Consider the following 18,808-nt stretch of genomic DNA (forward strand, 5'->3'; position numbering starts at 1 on the left):
TTTTGAGGCATTTTTTAATATTTCAAAAATATTTGCAGTGATCTTTGTTTCCAGTATGGTTAGTTTGATTTTTCAAGCTTATTTAAAACAAAGTTTTATCACTGAAGAGTTGGTTTGAATAATATATCAATTTTTGCTTACTCATTTAATAAAAAATCAATTTTAATCAAGTTCCTTAAAAAATCAAAAACTTCAATTCGAAGTAAGAACTGTGTTAGTTTTTTTTTGCACATTTTTTTGAAACTAGCCATTTTCTTTTTCATATATTTTATATTTTTACGAAATGAATGATTTTGTTTTCTTGCGCCATTTTTAAGTTTAATAATTGATCTGAAATTATAGAAATAATAAGAATCAAATTCAAACATAAAGATTGTTTTAATTTCAAACAAAACAATGAAAAAAATACAAGTTTAAAATCCAAAAAATATTTCGAATTAGCAAAATTTTATTGCAAAAGCAAATAAAACATATGTTTGTAATTAGATGTTTGGTACAATATGTGAAAATTTGACCTGAATTTTATATTTTTTTTTTTAAATTTGGACTCTCAATTATTTTATTGAATATGTGATGAACAGCCTAAAGGGTCAGTCATAGAACTATTTTAAAAAGCTGTCGCGGGTCGGACGTTGGGCAGGGGTGTGTTACACATTGTGAACAACTCGCTCTTAATATTGTATTATTTTAAATGTTTCGTAAGAAATTTATATCAATATTAAGATATTTTGAAAAAAAAAAACGAATTTTAGAAATAAATAAAAATTGGATTACATGATGCTTCATGTTAATTTTTATTTTATTCATTATTTCAATTTTTTTCACAAAAGTTGGAGTAAAGATTGCTGCAAGGCAGATTTCGGATAAATAAATTCAACTCACGCCATTATCTTTTATTCAAAAAATACTCTTTCGGTATTAATTTTTCGTTTCCTTTATTCAGAATATATTTTACACGAAACGATACGAAACAGTTTCCTACTGACGCGAGTTCGCGCCCATATTTGTAGAACACACTTTTTCCTTCATTTTTATTTATTGCCAAAAAGTCCCTACTAACTCACGTACCGTGTGTTTGTTTGCCGTCTAGACAGCACACCTTAAAAACTGATAAATTAAAGATCTACTTAAGGGCTACGTGTGTCTTTTTTGGGGGGGAGGGTTGTGAATAGGGTAAATGGGGTGTCGCGTTGGGAGACGTTCTTTTTGCGGAAGACTTCCAAGATTTACAAAAATACGCATCTTTTGTTGCAATTTCGAACCCCCGGCCACTTAAATGTGGTGGGTGGTTCTAATCGTGTGTTGACGTTTAAACCCTTAAGGAGCCACTAGCTTTCAACAAGAGTTTCGTTTCTTCGGTGCTAATCAGCGTTTGCAAGCAGCGGAGAAGTTTTTTTTTTTTAATTTTAAGGGGGTTTATCACTAGAAATTGGTACATATTTACAGGAAAGAAATTGTCGCTTTCAAATTTCTCAAATCAATAAACGTAACAAAATTTGAGAAGTGTCACATCACACTGAAAAACTTGTTTTTCGTTTTGCTCGTTGTGTGGTTTTCATAAGTTGGGCAGTTTGTTTTTGCGTTCACAGCTTGTGTTGCGAAGGTTTTCAACGAAACGAAATCATCGGTTAAGGGGGCAGTTTCTGGTTGATTTGCTTGCCTTTTTTTTTGCTTTCTTTTTTGCTACCCGGTAGCAAATTTGCTCAACTCTTCTCGGTGGTAATGATCGTGCAAAATTTCGATCTCTAATATTGACAAAGTTTGGGTAAGGTTGTGGTAATCGAGCTTGCTCGATCGTCAGAACACAATTTGTTATTTTCGCGGTTACCCGCGCGTTCTGCTCGGGTGGTTGTCTACTTTCGGGAGGTTTTACACGGTTGATCGCGAGATCAGCCAAAGCGAAGTAAGTGGGGCTAAGATTGGGCTCAATTTAGTTTTCTTTTTGCTTGATTATGCTTGGTTTTTGTTATGGCAATGCTTGCAGCACTGAAACAAATGGCTATCGTGTTTTCTTTCGCTTTGATGGCAGAAAGGAGCTTGAAATGAGAAGTTGTTTTTAAGAGATTTCTCCTAATTTGCAAAGATTTCATTTTGGAAATTTTTCGGGACAAAATCGTGTTTCTCAAAAATTCGGACGGACATTGTAAAATCACAGATTGTTTCAAAAGTTCTCATTTCAAGCAAATTTCTTGTTTTCTTTAGTAAAACATGTTTGTTTCGATAATCGAAACAGTTTGACGTCAACAATAGTGTTATTTCACATTTTTTTGTGAGTTTTCCCTAACATTCTACGCTGAAATTGTACATAATTCCTATGTCTCTTTTTGCGCTTACAACCTAAAACAAAGTATGTTTGTATGTTTTTTATATAAGAAACAACTATCCTGCAGAAGTAGTTCTTTCGCCTATTTGCACAATTTCATATCACATTATTTTGAATGTTTTGCTGCATAATTTATCGTTTCTCTTCACTTACTCTAAATTTCCTTGTCTTGTTTGCTTTCACTTGTCGCGTTCTCTCATGGTTATGGTGTTGAATGACATGATTTGGTGAATGTTCAGCAAAAAAAATCTTAAAATTTTGGAAGACTTGTTAACAGAAAATGCATTCTTATCTGTTCAAGGAAAGTCGCACTTTTCTTTAAACTACTAGTTATCGTACTATATGGTACACAGAGAAGAGAAGAGTCTCTACCCTCCACTACAACTACTACCACTACTGCTGATTGCTGACGATCTCCTGCTGCTGCAGTTGCTCCTTTAGGTGTTGTAATCGCTTTCGTTTGATGGCATTCATGAAATTCTTGTATCGTCTGTCCTCATCATCCACTGTGGAAGAAAGTTGTAGGAAAAAGAGCACAAGAAAAAGAAAGAAAAAAGGTTGATTAGTAAAAAAGGTGACACTTCAGAACTAGCGTGGTTCCACTAAATGAGAGTAAATAATGGCAGATTTAAACTAACAAAATAAATGGCGGCAGCACAATACTAGTACGGCAGTACAGTGTGTGTGTGTGTACAGGAAGTATTATAATGAAACTAGCTTTTTTGTTGTTGTTTAAAGAGTAAATGTTTCATGTAAGCGAACAACGTGAAATACTCAAGATGCAAGGCTAAAAGTACTAATCACAATGCTACTGAATACTTGAGGAAAAACTATGGAAAATATGCTATGAGAACTAAGAAGGGATGCTGAGCAAATAATGAAAGTTCGAACTAGAAGCGAGTGGTTGCATTGAATGGCGAATCCCGCGGGTATGTTTTGGGATCGCTGGAAGTTGTGGGTATGGTTTATGGAATGTAAGGGAAGAATATGTACTACTAATTACAGGTTGCTTGCTTCGGTTTTGAGTAACCAAATATACACTACAAGAGTACTTATAAGTTATGAGTTATCTTAACGTTAGATTGCTCAGGAATGATTATGTATTTGTTTAATATAACATTAATAACTATTTTCATTATAATGTTGATTGTAGGCACAGTTGTATACAATTCTTTTGGACATAAATATATACAAGAATGATTTAAAATATGCTTCATGCGAATTCGATTTTTCATATTTTGAATTTATGTGGAGTCAATTTAATAAATCAAAAAATGTTTAAAATTTCTATGCTTAAATTTCAGCAAATTCGGTCTATATAATTAAACCTGAATTTTATGTATAGCTCACAGCCTTTCTATCAGCAGAAGCAAATAAGCAGAGTTTAGAAACTGAGTTCAATTTTCATCCAGTAATCAAAAAAGTACGAACGAAACGAAGTTGACTTTATAGCTGTTGGCCACCATTGCTAGTACCAACCACCAGTGTTTTCCTTTTTATCTACAAGGACTTCGCGACGGCGCCGAATACTCATATTTACACAAAGAATTTCAGAGCGCCCGCCGCGGGATTCGAACCGGTGACCTCTGGATTGTGAATCCAATGCGCGGACCGATTGATCCACACGGGCGTGCAAAAAAGTACTGTACTGTTGAAAAGTTGTATTTCTCTCATGGAAATTGTCGTGATAATCTGTTAAATTTACATATTTAATAATTGCATTTTATAATGATTTGTTGCAAATAGATTCAAAAAAATCGTTCAATTAAATTGTATGGTTGATTTAAAATTAGAATAGCTTTGATAACATGTTGTAAATTTTTGAAACATTGTCGTAATACAAAAAACCCTTCAAGGTCATTTGTTTATTGCTTCGGACTATAAGACTAAAAAAAAACATTTTTAGAATATCTTTTTGGATTTTGCACAATGTGGCCAGAATTTTGTAGAAAGGAAACCAAAGACAAGGCATGATTAAAATGTGTAACAAATTTAATATAAAGTAAACTTTCGTAGCCACTACATGGAGTCTGTTGCCAAAATATTTGCAACTTAAATAAGAATTTTATGAAATTTTAAGCGTCGCAGACATTTTGAAGTGTTAAGAATCAAAACAAAAAAGCCTTATTTTTCCTCAAAAATCACCAAAAACATATTTTCATTCAATTTATTATCTTCAGACCCATTTGAAATAAGAAATCTATTTTCTGTCAAAATTTTAGTTTTCGAGGTTTGACTTGTTTATGTGACTTTACAAATGTTTTCAAAATTGAAATTTTTGAGGGTTAAACTGGTTTGGTTATATTTTTTTCTAACAATGTTTACAATTTATGTAAAAAAAGTATGTAGTATTTTTTTTTAAATATCCAGACTTTGCCTCTACGCCTGTTAAAAATACCATTTTACAGCAGAAAATCTGAAAAACAGGCAAAATGTTTAAAAAGTGATTGTTATGCCAATAAGGCATATATAAAAAAAGAATCAAAAATTACAAGAGGATAAAGTAATCCGTAGAATAAAATATGCGTATAATTGTAAAGGTGATTTTTTATTGTTTTATAGATCGAAAGCATAAGTAGATTCAAATTATTTTATAATTTTGCAAACTATGACCTGTCGTGACTCTTATTAGGGGTTCAAATGTTACAATTTACATTTACCAAAATAATCTTACAGCTTGAAAAGAAAATCATACGTTCGTGATTAAACATCGCGTATCATACATTTTTGGGATTTTAGGAAATATAAATGATAGTTTCACTCGAGTTTTTTAATCGTAATTTAAAAAAAAAATCGAAAATAAAATCTATTTTTGGTGCAGTTGAAAATAATCCAATTCGTATATTTCAACTTAAATTGATAAACACAAACGTTTTCGAAATTTAGCTTTTTTTTTGCATGGATATTTTCAAACTGATTTTTTTTTGTAATTTTTTGTTTAAATATCAATGATGTTTCGATGTACAGTGAGTAATTCTCGCTGAAAGTGGACCACTATTTACACAAGGTGCTAAAAAATCAAAAGCAATGTACTTTTCCAATAGCCCCCACCAAGTTATGAATGAAACCATGTTTGGTTGGTTAAATTTGTCCTCACCTCGGCGCCACAAAGCTGAAACATTTTTTTAAATTGGTAATTTTTTGACTTAGGCGCGTCTACAAAATTGCTAATAACTTTGCAAAACTTCAACAAACCCTTGATGTTTAGGGGTGTTTTGGAAAGGAAATGAGCAGAGCTTTCGAATGAACTTGTCAGAAAAATACCGTTCCATACATTTTTTAGCCACAAAACACCAATGTATTTTTAAAAGTCATTTTTGAAGGCCGGCGCCCCGCTTTATCGAAAAACTGACAAATCCATTCGAAAGCTGAGACGATTTCACATAAAGGACCAATAAATCTAAGGTGTATGTTCCTCCTATCTTTTTTAATCTTATTTTGATTCTGCGAGCGCAGCGCTCCGTTCGCATTTCGGGCACCCAAAATGTTGCAATTTGCTTGCCTCATTTTAAGGTTTTGTCAAAAAACATAGGTGCTCACTTTTTAAATGATAGTTTATTGTCCAAGGATCAAAATGCACTTTCGATAATTGACCAATATTTATGTTTTTGGGTTCTTCCAGGCAATTGAATGTCGAAAAATTGATTTTTTTACTTTTTTTTTTGTAAAATGCTTATTTACAATTGGGTGGACTTTTTTTCAGTAGAACTAATGAATGTAGCATGTAGGAAATTTCACCACGAACATTTTTCTCTAAAAGAAAACGTAATTTCGATACTCCAGTGCCAAGATATTTTAGTTTTAGTGAGAAAAAAGTGCCAATTTTACAAATTTCTCAGAATTAACAAGCACGGCCTATTATTTACATGCGGCATATGTTCTGGAGGCCAGAGTATGGTTTCTTATAATTATTTTGGTCGCTGAATTCGGATCTGGAATCAAATTTCAGATAAACAGTGAACAGTGATATTTTAGTCACGCTCAAATATTATTTGCGTGTATTCCCCATAGCCACTTAGGGATCGGCAGTCGAAGCCACTAACCACCGCGCCACGAGGCCTCTCAAAACAATCAGAAGTTGAAAAAACAATCTCCATTGAAAAATCCGTGAGTAAAATATCAATTAAAGGTGAGCGAAAGATGAATATGACCGAATTCACTAGCGATTAAAATTACAGCATATTACCGCAAATAACTTTTGGGCGTGGCTCCTAATTTAACTGTTTATCTGAAATTTGATTCCAGATCCGAATTGAGCGACCAAAATAACTATAAGAAACCATACTCTGGCCTCCAAAACATATGCCGCATGTAAATAATAGGCCGTGCTTTGTAAAATTGGCACTTTTTTTCTCACTTAAACTAAAATATCTTGGCACTGGAGTATCAAAATTACGTTTTCTTTCAGAGAAAAATTTCCGTGGTGAAATTTCCTACATGCTACATTCATTATTTCTACTGAAAAAAGTCCACCCAATTGTAAGTGAGTATTTTACAAAAAAAGTTAAAAAAACTATTTTTCGACATTAAATTGCCTAGAAGAACCCAAAAACAAAAATATTGGTCAATTATCGAAAGTGCATTTTGATCCTTGGACAATAAACTATCATTTAAAAAGTGAGCACCTATATTTTTTGACAAAACCTTAAAATGGGGCAAGCAAATTGCAACATTTTGGGTGCCCGAAATGCGAACGGAGCGCTGCGCTCGCAGAATCAAAATAAGATTAAAAAAGATAGGAGGAACATACACCTTAGATTTATTGGTCCTTTATGTGAAATCGTCTCAGCTTTCGAATGGATTTGTCAGTTTTTCGATAAAGCGGGGCGCCGGCCTTCAAAAATGACTTTTAAAAATACATTGGTGTTTTGTGGCTAAAAAATGTATGGAACGGTATTTTTCTGACAAGTTCATTCGAAAGCTCTGCTCATTTCCTTTCCAAAACACCCCTAAACATCAAGGGTTTGTTGAAGTTTTGCAAAGTTATTAGCAATTTTGTAGACGCGCCTAAGTCAAAAAATTACCAATTTAAAAAAATGTTTCAGCTTTGTGGCGCCGAGGTGAGGACAAATTTAACCAACCAAACATGGTTTCATTCATAACTTGGTGGGGGCTATTGGAAAAGTACATTGCTTTTGATTTTTTAGCACCTTGTGTAAATAGTGGTCCACTTTCAGCGAGAATTACTCCAGTATAGTAAATAGTTTATTTCTCACAAAAGAATACTTTTCAAAAAACACATTGATTTTTGAAATCTTATGTCTATATGACAATTAGACAGCAGATAAAGCATTTTACACTTTGATGTTATTAAATGTTGAAACCAGGGCTTATAACTTTTTTTCGTTCTTCGTTCTCAATTTTGGCCAGAAGGACACACATTTTAAATAAATATGTAAATCTGTTCAGGGAATCAGATTTTTGAGGATAATCCTCATTTTACAAAATTAGGATGGAAGGGGTTGAAATACACATAGCTTAGCTTTAAGTGTTCTCATAAAAAAATATTTTCAATCATTCATGGAATTTACAATAAGATATTTTTAACCAATTATTTAATATTTTTTACAAGCTGATAAAAAAAAGTTGAACACTAGGAATGCTCAAATTGTGACGGTTTGTGAAAAATGAGAAACCTGTATTACAATTACTAGCTAATGAAAACTAATCCATTATTTTTGATGGAAAGTCGCCAACAATCTGAATTCTCAAACAATGGAACATTTTGACAAGGACACAATTTGAGCATACAACGTTTTCTTTTGCAATCAGCGAACAATCGCTAGTCTGAATTTGACTTTAATCCAAACATCTAATCGCTGTCAAATGCAAGGCACAAAATATTCAGAATTCATCGATATCTGCAGAGGTGCCCAAGAGCCTAAATTTGATTTTTTTTAAGTTTTGTTGGCTTGAGTATTCTTTCCTTTTACAATGTCCTTAAAAGTCATCATCTGGAAATTGCAGGAAGAAAAAATAACTTTAAAACATATTGTTTACATTTTATTTGTTTCAAATTGGAATGTGTTTAGATTAAAGTCAATCAAACTAGCGAATTCACTCTGAATGGATCAATTTTAATATTTTCAAAAAGTCACATCAATGCTTTTTTGCTGCAATCATATTTTCTTAAAGGATTTGTAACGTTTATTTGAGCTTTTTTTTTATACATTTATAGCTCTTTTTGACTTAAATTTAGATTGCTCGTTTATTTTACTACAAAAAATTGAAGTAAAATCTTTATCAAAAAGCTAAATGGCATCTTTTCATATTGATTGAATGAAACAAGATAGCATTCATGTGACTAGTTATAGATTTGTAGAAATTCTTGTTTGGATATATTGGTGGAAAATAGGTTCTCGATCTACAGGAAACCGTCGAATATTTACAATAATATTGCTTTGATTATAATCTAATTCTCCGCCAACTCACACAGCAGTTGCCCCGACCCCTCTTCGATTTGCGTGAAACTTTGTCCTAAGGGGTAACTTTTGTCCCTGATCACGAATCCGAGGTCCGTTTTTTTATATCTCGTGACGGAGGGGCGGTACGACCCCTTCCATTTTTGAACATGTGAAAAAAGAGGTGTTTTTCAACAATTTGCAGCCTGAAACGGTGATGAGATAGAAATTTGGTGTCAAAGGGACTTTTGTGTAAAATTAGACGCCCGATTTGATGGCGTACTCAGAATTCCGAATAAACGTATTTTTCATCGAAAAAAACACTAAAAAAGTTTTGAAAATTCTCCCATTTTCCGTTACTCGACTGTAAAAATTTTTGGAACATGTCATTTTATGGGAAATTTAATGTACTTTTCGAATCTACATTGACCCAGAAGGGTCATTTTTTCATTTAGAACAAAATTTTTCATTTTAAAATTTCGTGTTTTTTCTAACTTTGCAGGGTTATTTTTTAGAGTGTAACAATGTTCTACAAAGTTGTAGAGCAGACAATTACAAAAAATTTGATATATAGACATAAGGGGTTTGCTTATAAACATCACGAGTTATCGCGATTTTACGAAAAAAAGTTTTGAAAAAGTTGGTCGTCATCGATCATGGCCATTCATGGTCACCCGCGACAGACACGGACGACGAAACAAAGAGAAACGCAAAAAGTAACTTTTTCAAAACTTTTTTTTCGTAAAATCGCGATAACTCGTGATGTTTATAAGCAAACCACTTATGTCTATATATCAAAATTTTTGTAATTGTCTGCTCTACAACTTTGTAGAACATTGTTACACTCTAAAAAATAACCCTGCAAAGTTAGAAAAAACACGAAATTTTAAAATGAAAAATTTTGTTCTAAATGAAAAAATGACCCTTCTGGGACAATGTAGATTCGAAAAGTACATTAAATTTCCCATAAAATGACATGTTCCAAAATTTTTTACAGTCGAGTAACGGAAAATGGGAGAATTTTTAAAACTTTTTTAGTGTTTTTTTCGATGAAAAATACGTTTATTCGGAATTCTGAGTACGCCATCAAATCGGGCGTCTAATTTTACATAAAAGTCCCTTTGACACCATATTTCTATCTCATCACCGTTTCAGGCTGCAAATTATTGAAAATCATCTCTTTTTTCGCATGTTCAAAAATGAAAGGGATCGTACCGCCCCTCCGTCACGAGATATCAAAAAACGGACCTCGGTTTCGTGATCAGGGACAAAAGTTACCCCTTAGGACAAAGTTTCACGCAAATCGAAGAGGGGTCGGGGCAACTTTTCCCGATTTCGTGTGAGTTGGTAGAGAATTACCCTTATATATTTGTATGTACAGTACATGCAGATTATAATTTAAAAGTTATATTTTTCGTTATCGGGAACACTTCGGAGGTTTGTAGCTCAATCCATCCAGGAGGGTCATCTTCCAAAGTCCTTCTCTCCATTTGAATGTACAATTTTTGGTACAAGTGATATTTCCTTCCAGAAGCTGCTTCAATCGCCACGCATTGTTCACTCTTTGCTGTACATCGAGCCGTCCTTCACATCTACATCAATTGTAATTGCTTATTCACAGATTTGTACAACAATTACTACTACCAGAAATGTGTTCAACAAGCGCTGATCAGGATACTCATGAGATTCGCAGCCTACTGCGCTCTTAACGTGTGGAGATGTTGTTTGATTGGTGGTGCGAGGGTTGTTAAAAAGTGGACACACGAAGCGTTTGTGAGTGAGGGTGCCAACTTAGTACAGGGTTGTTAGTTACTACAAACACCGAACAAGCAAGTGAGCGATACTATACGTTTTGCTACAATTAAGGTTAGTGGAAACGATTTCCAAATTAAATGAGAAATAAATAAACAAAGTTAGTTGAAATACTATGTACAACTAAGAGTACACTGAAACCCCGGTGGTTTGACATTTGCGTTTGATGAGTGCTGTCAAATCAGCGGAGTTTCAGCGTAGAAGTAGGTTTCAGGTAGTGGTAGTAGTAATAGTCAGAAGTAACAGTAAAAGTAAGAGTAGTAGTAGTAGTACAGTATCGTGTGGTAGTAACGGAAAATAAATTGTAAAAATAGTTTGTTTTGGTCAGTTTGGTAGGTTTTGGCGGAAGGATAAGAAAGTCTGCTTCTAGGACGAACGTAGAATTGAATTGGCACTAGGATGGTTCAAAAATCTACACGAGAAATAGGGTGATGATGTGTAATCAGTATCTCAGCTGGAAAAAGTTTCAGTTTTAGAAAGGTGACGATTACAAGTTGAGGGGAAAATAGATTTTAAAAAGAGAGTCTCGCTAGTGGGACAGCAAAAGATTTTTTGTGGATTTTTGTATACGAAGAAATAAAACAAGGTGCTCTTTCTTACCCGTGATGTGTCTTAGATGTGTGTTGGTTTTTGGGTTGGTCATGTTTCGATATTCGATACTTTTTTATGTATATAAGCGCTATTTTTCGTAATCCCGCGAAAAATATGTGATTTTCTTTTGCTTTTTGTATTGTATAGTGCTCTTACTTCACTAGGGTGTGGCTAATATAAATAGATGGCAGACTTTATTTTCTTTCACTTCGGATTGATTCTCGGCTTGAAAGAATGGTAGAGTTATGTGTGCTCTCAATCGTTTGTTTTTGTTTTGTTTTGAAGAGGTTAGAATTGAAACGTTCAACGTATTCTTGGCTTTTTGTGTTAGTAACGATAAAACAGTTTAAAAAATCAACAAAAAGTTAGCGTTTAGATCGTATTTAACGTGAATATCTCATCAAAATAAATAACGTATCATAAATAATTTCAACAATAAGAAAAAAAAAATAAAAGGAAAGACAGTGAGAGAGGTGTATTAAAAAAGAGAAAAAGCGGCAGTGAAAACACACACAAACACACACACATAAACATTCATAGAAGTAAGTAGTGATCAAACATGTGCGCGCGTGTCTCTTTTATCTAAGCTTCGAGCAGCACGTTTTTCAACAACAAAACATAGCGACGCTGCCTGGCGCGTTAGGATTGTTCTGTTGGCTTGGCTAGGGGGTGCGCGGGTTCGAGTCCCGCTCGGGGCGTGCGTTTTTTCGCGCTCTCTCTCTCTATCCACTACTTCGGTCCGTTCGGCTACCACCACCAACAGTGACGACGGTCGTCGCGTTCGTTCGGCTCGCGCTCAGCTGGCTGTTGGCGCCGACGTAGTTGAGCGCGTAGTTCGGACTCTTGGTCGTGCGCTTCACGTAAAAGCTAAAGTTGTACGGATTTCGCGTCGTAGTCTGCGCGATCCGGTTAAAGTACACATCGAACACGGGATGGTACGTGGACTTGGGCTTGGCCGTGGTGGTGGTCGTGTGGTGGTCGTCCCAGAACGGGGCTCGTGGCGTGCTAGCCGTGGTAGTGGATGGCGTTGTGCTACTCGCCGTGAACTGACTGTATGTGTACGGGCTCTTGGTCGAGCTGAAGGTGTATTTGCTGAACACGTACGGGGTCTTGGTCGCTTTCGTGCGGTAGTAGTCAGATTCGGTTGTCGATTGTTGTTGGTTTTGATTGTGGTGATTATCGTTATTGTTGTTGTTGTTTTGGTGGTTATAGTTATTACTGTTACCGTTATAACTAGAGCTAGTAGATTGGAAATTACTGTGATATGTACTCGTGGATTTGTGGTTGAAATATTGGTAATAATTCCTCGTCGATGTCGGTGGCGGTGGCGGCGGTGTTGTTGTGGTGGTGGTGGAGGTTGTTGTGGTGGATGTTGTCGTTGTGGTGGTGCTCGTGGACGACGTGCTACTAGACGGTTCATAATATTCTTCCTGCTGTACCGACTTGTCGTCGTAGTTTAATCTAGAGAAGTTGATGCCGTTATCATTTGGGTTCGTACAAATTAAACAAAATAACAATTCACAAAAAGTATATTCTAAACGCCTCTCTACTCAACAACCTGTTCGAACACACACTCAAACATGAAAGAGATACTCGAGACGTTGGTGTTACGAGCGAGAGAGAGAGGAAAGGATTTAGGGGGCCCTACTATTAGGCTATGCTAGGGGATAAGTCTCGCGGAGGGTTTCGCTGGACGGTGATACGTACTTGACTTGTTGCTGGTTGAACCGTGCGTACGACGGCGTGTGCTGGGAGTAGTCCGGGATGATGTTCTCGTGCTCGGCCACGCACCGGCCGTCCAGGCAGTGCTGAAATGGGCGGAGGGTTAAGAGTTTAAAATTGCCTTATTTGATTTGGGTCTTATAATGAGATGGTCGATTTTAATAATGAGTCGTTCTTTTAAAATTTATTTTAAAAGCGGATAAACTTAAAAAAAAAGCCTTTTCCCTGAACATTATAGAGAAGAGTTCATCCACTGCATTTTCAAAGTTTATGTCACCCCTTTTTCCTTTTAAAAATTCTCAGAAAATTCTCATTTTTTACACTACTTCAAACTACTTTATTTTGTTCTGCGTTGAGTCAGGAGATGCTATTTTAAATCATGATTGTTGTACTTAATTGTTGTTGCTGTTCAAATGTCAAAATGTTTAATGAAACGAACCAAATTTGTTATTGCTAAAACGAATTATTAAGGATTTCTTTTTTCAATTATTTATGAAGAACAGTTTAAGAACTTCATTCCATCCTCGATTCTTCTAGAAGATATTTGGAAATTGTATTTTCAGAATAATTGAGCTTGAAACACCTCAATCTTGCTAACATTCAAGGGAATAGTGTATGGTATTAACCTAAAGAAATACGTTGAATCTTTACACCTTAACTTCCAGAAGCTCGAGAAAAAGGGGGAATTCCCATACAAATTGCCCGTTTTTCTCGAGCTTGGGAGTTTAGACTTTAATCTGTCCTCAGATTTGAGAATAATTTAAAATCATGATTTTCGGTTATACTTTAAGTTTTCTTGTTAAAAAAAATACATAAGCCATAAAAAAACACGAAATATGCAACATTGTGCACACAAATTGGCTTTGAGTTTTGTTTTCAAAATATTTCTGTTTAAAAATGCATATTTTTCACTTCAAAATGAACGTAACTTTTGAGCCATAAGTCCAAGACCAATTTTTCAAAAACGAAAAGGTTTATTTTTTTGAGCTTTGAATCAGTTCACATTTCTCCAAAACTTAACTCTGAATTGTCCCGCCCGTGTGGATCAATCGGACCGCGCACTGGACTCACAATCCAGAGGTCGCTGGTTCGAATCCCGCGGTGGGCGCTCTAAAATTCTTTGTGTAAATATGGGTATTCGGCGCCGTCGCTCCGTGCCATACTTTCATACACTTAGGAGCCCAGGGCGGCGAAGTCCTTGTAGATAAAAAGGAAGACACTAGTGGTTGGTACTAGCAATGGTGGCCGACAGCTATAAAGTCAACTTCGTTTTTTTTTTAACTCTGAATTGCTTCGTTCAAAAAACAATTTTTGAGAATTTACCATGATATATTTGATAAAAAAATTCATAGAATGCGTAGATTCTGGATTCCTTGGATGGGCGTGCCCAAAAACTCCCTAGAAAAGAAAAAAAAATCCCAAAAATAGTCTTGAAACGTTACATTTTCTGGAAAACCCTAATCGTTAACCGCAATATCATCCCCTTTCTATTTGCAGTAATTCTTACGAAGACACAATTTTTCAGAAAATCTATTTTCCACTTAATTTTTCGATCTGAGCCATTGCACAATGTTTGGAATGGCAATATTAAAGTATAATAAATTGTTGCTTACTTTACTTGACGTCCTAGCCAAATGGTGTTTTCGGAAAAGTTCTGGTTCTTGAAAAGGCTATTATTTGTAGTTATTGAAACACAGGTTGACGACCTTCCAGGATGTTATCCAAAATCTAATTTTGTTGGATGACGTTAGAGGGCTTTGGTGTCTTGGGAAAAGTTGTAGAGGAAACAATTTCATAAAATTTTGTCAAAGATCTACGAGCCAGTCTTGCAAAAAATGTCGAAAAAGGCGCTTTTTTGATGATAACTCAAATTGTTAAAATTTTAGCGGCCTACTATGTTCTGAAAAATTGTTTATAACATAAAATTACACATTTTTGCCGAATACTGCAAAATGTTTTGAGCCCTTGTTACGGAATTATTTCCATTTTAAAGTGATTTTGAAGTTGCTATGTTTTCAAAATAGCGCATTTAGGCGCAAAACCAAACAAACCATCTGAAAGGTTACTTTTTCAACTACATTTCTTTAGAATATCTCCGTGTCTTTCGGTGTTAGTTTTAAGATATACCATAATTTTATTTTGATGATTTTGAATCGAATTATTTACCAATTTTAATCCGTATCATATTTAAAATGAGGTAATAATCGGTAATTTATTGGGTATTTTAATTGATGTTTATGACAAACAAAATGCTGAAATTTGTATGACCCAACTTAATCCCCAAACCCAATGTCAACTCTGATGATGGTAGTCTATATATTAGGATGTAACAAAAATGACTTTTTGGCGGGCATTCAAGGGTTTGTACCGGTGGGCATACTAAGCCCAAATCCATAATATGAGCTTGATTGGACGTAACAGGAGCTGGCGCTCCGCCCTTCAATTTTAAATGGGATTTAACCCGTAAAAAAAGATTTTTTCAAAAATGTCACTTTTTGAGGCATCAATGCGAGCCATCAATGCGTTTACCAAAAACATCACTGGCGTGTAGGCCAGATCCTTGCGCATCTTTTGGTATATATAACATTGACATTTGGAGCACCCTGGAGCTCGGTACAGGCCTTCAAAGTTTGGCATTTTTTCGAAAATTCGGCCCCGGCAAAATCAAATGGCGTCTAGGGCGTCGCGAGGCGCGACGCAATCCTTTTTTGCCGGGACCGTTTTTTCGAAAAAATGCCAAACTTTGAAGGCCTGTACCGAGCTCCAGGGTGCTCCAAATGTCAATGTTATATATACCAAAAGATGCGCAAGGATCTGGCCTACACGCCAGTGATGTTTTTGGTAAACGCATTGATGGCTCGCATTGATGCCTCAAAAAGTGACATTTTTGAAAAAATCTTTTTTTACGGGTTAAATCCCATTTAAAATTGAAGGGCGGAGCGCCAGCTCCTGTTACGTCCAATCAAGCTCATATTTTGGATTTGGGCTTAGTATGCCCACCGGAACAAACCCCTGAATGCCCGCCAAAAAGTCATTTTTGTTACACTCTACTTATATATATATATATATAAAAAATTTCGACGGTTTTGTTCGAACGCGAACCAGTTCAATACGGAGCGTCGGATCGAGGTGCTCTTTGTTGCGTTGGGTTCGTATAAGCCCAAGGAAGGTTTATACGCTAACTAATTGACACTTTGACCACTCTGGAAATGATTCCGGAGCATCGGCAAATTGTATGAAAAAAGTTACTTAAAATCATTTTTTGATCACAGGAGGCTGAATAAGCAAAAAATAAAAAAAACGTCAACAAACGAAAAAAAAGGCAGAACGAAGTTTGTCGGGTAAGGCTTGTTTACTATACTTTTAAATTTGTTTAAAATGTTTCTCCTGTTGTAATTTATTCTCAAAATCTATAAATCTAGTATTAAATGGCATAATCGTTTTCATTTTCAATTAAATGCCAACATTTATCAACAATCAAATACATATTTGAAAATTCACCTTTTCATCATACCATTTAAAATGTTGTTTTTTATTTATTTAACGTGACTTAAACCTATTCATGGTCATTCGTTACCGTTTAAAAATGAATTGCTGAGGTGTTTTAAACAATAACGCTTGCACATATGTATCAAATATTTTGTTAACATGAGGTCAATGTCGTGCAAATAATATATTAAATAATAATGTAAATTATACTAATCTCATGAAAATACAATATCTTTAGATTTAATTTGTAGATTAATGCATTTTCAATATTAACACCAAAACCATCAATTTATTGCAAACAGTTACAGATGAATTCTATGAACCGCTTCGCACGCTACTTACCTGCCCATCACCACAGGCGCTGCCCTCGGCAGCGGGCCGGTACGCGACGCAGTACCCGCTCGCCGAGTCGAAGCAGAACAGCTGGGCGCAGACGCGCTCGTCCTTAAAGCAGGCCGACGTGCCCCGGTCCCGCCGACACTGGGCGTCCAGCGTCAGCAGCGTCCCCGGCAGGGCCCGTCCTAGCGCTTCGTCCTCGTGGGGCGGGTTGTGCAGACAGCTGGCGGTGTCACCACTAAAATGAAGAAGGAGTTTTAAGATATTTCAGGAAACTTTTTAAAACGATTTGGGAGACACTCACTTGAGGAAGTGATGGAAGCTCTGAACACTGCACGGTGACCACCGGAAGCCCCGCTCGGTGTGTCGTAGATCGGACATGATGTAGCCGTCCTCCCAGCGGCACTTTTCCGCGCCCGGACCGCCGAGGTAGCTGGGTGGAGGGGATCCGTCGTGGACGGCTCCAAGGCTGGTGGGGGAAAGAATGGAATGGTTAACATTGGCTTCCAGAGTAAGTGCACAGACAATTGGACGTGACTCTTTTTAGAAATTGCTGAACATTGCTTATGTAAAATTAATTCTGGAGCAGAAAAAAATGCTGAAAAAGTTTTGTTTTAACAAAACAAATTTCAGAATTTAATATGTTACATGATTCGTATGAACAGTGAACTTGAAATCAATTCTTAAGTAAAACTCCATCTTAGATTCAAGAAGAACTCAAGCCTCGATGTAAGACATTGAGCAAGAGAGCAACTCTCTTGACTCCACATTCCCCTATTTGCAAAGAAAACCTGGAGTAAACTCGAGCAGAGCTGAGCAAAGCAGAGCAACCTGGAGAAAAGGGAGTTACTCTCTTGCTCACTGTCTCGCAATGACCTTGAAGCGTGTTTTGGGTGTTAATTTCATTGTTATTAAGATATTTCGGTCCTTAATTGAATTGCTAAAATATTTTCTTACAAGAACTGCTGTTTTCTTTCGCCATGGTTTAAGATAAAGTTCAAGAACATATTTTTGGGTGGAAAATTCCGGATATTTTAGGACAGGTTAGGTAGAATTTTTTAGAATCTTCAAATTTTATTCGTGAATTTTCATTTTCAATTTTAATTACTTTGATGAAAATCAATGAATTTAGATCATTTTCAATTATTCGAGACACAAATTCAAGAAAAAGGATGACATCCATTAGTCTGCACCGGAAACCAATCCCGAGTCCAGAGAAACAAAAAACCTTGGACAGGGTCACAACTTACAGATGACCAACTTCGTGGGCGGCCACAATGATACCGCTGAAGCCGCCGGTGTCCTCGATGATGGCCACGCTGTTGACCTTCTCCAGGCGCTTGTTGACGACGCAGGCACCTCCGACGTACGCGAAGCCTTCACGGTGGTGCGGGGGTGGGGCGGTGGAATTACGTATTTTAGTGGTTAAATCGCGTAGAATATTTACAAAGGGGGGTAAGGAGCTTTTGTGTGTGTGCAAGAGGTGTCCCCTTAATATGGGGGGTTTGGGGAAACTCTCTTGAACACCATTCGAAACAAAGGGGGGAGTCAAAACTACAACCAAATTACCAACAACTTATCACTAGGTGAGGTTCAAGCGAAAGCAGACTTAACTTTGCTGACAGTTTGTACGGTATTTTTAAAGGTTATGTGAAAAAATAATATGCACAGGGGGATGCAATTGTTACAAACAGTCTAACAATAAACGGGTACTTTGCCGTATGGTGGATGGTGATGAAATCAATATTATAAAATGATCATCAAAATGAAACGGTTATTTCGAAAAGCGTTACTTACCAACGCCCCTAAGCTTGGGTAGGGGGGATGGGATTCTACTAAAGAGTCTACTGACTTACTACGGAAGAGGTTATTTACGTGAAGGTTAATTTATTTGATGTTACACACAACCATGAGGGTTAGGTTAGTGTCGGGTGAAAGGTTTTGAAGAATTTCAGATGGTAAGGATCGGGGTCGAATTCTAGGATAGTCAGAAGTTCTATACAGAGTAGGTGTTTGTAGTTAGATTCGTAGGAGGAAAAGTTGTTTGATTTACTTGAAATATAGCGCGTGATGCTATTGAAAGTGTGAAGCTGGAAAATTATTCGTAATAGTTCAGTTGAGTTGGATAGAAAAT

The 18,808-nt window shown here is 36.0% G+C and overlaps 1 protein-coding gene across 4 annotated transcripts in view; it reads right to left on the reverse strand.

Moving 5' to 3' along the window:
* Positions 1–918: 918 nt before the first annotated feature.
* LOC120422180 (A disintegrin and metalloproteinase with thrombospondin motifs 16) overlaps positions 919–18,808 on the reverse strand; it is a 283,608-nt gene continuing 265,718 nt past the window's right edge. For 2 of the 4 annotated variants that reach the window (XM_039585556.2, XM_052708748.1), the window contains exons 9-14: positions 17,925–18,051; positions 16,979–17,143; positions 16,681–16,912; positions 12,835–12,935; positions 11,137–12,588; positions 919–2,829 (exon numbers count right to left, since the gene is read on the reverse strand). In XM_039585556.2, the coding sequence (XP_039441490.1) occupies positions 11,850–12,588; positions 12,835–12,935; positions 16,681–16,912; positions 16,979–17,143; positions 17,925–18,051 (1,364 nt within the window). In that variant the 3' untranslated portion in view covers positions 919–2,829; positions 11,137–11,849. The remainder of the gene's footprint in view (positions 2,830–11,136; positions 12,589–12,834; positions 12,936–16,680; positions 16,913–16,978; positions 17,144–17,924; positions 18,052–18,808) is intronic. The other 2 variants (XM_039585557.2, XM_039585558.2) reach the window with 2 other exon arrangements.

The sequence above is a fragment of the Culex pipiens genome, chromosome 2, assembly GCF_016801865.2.
Source record: "Culex pipiens pallens isolate TS chromosome 2, TS_CPP_V2, whole genome shotgun sequence".
In the NCBI taxonomy this organism is placed as follows: domain Eukaryota; kingdom Metazoa; phylum Arthropoda; class Insecta; order Diptera; family Culicidae; genus Culex; species Culex pipiens.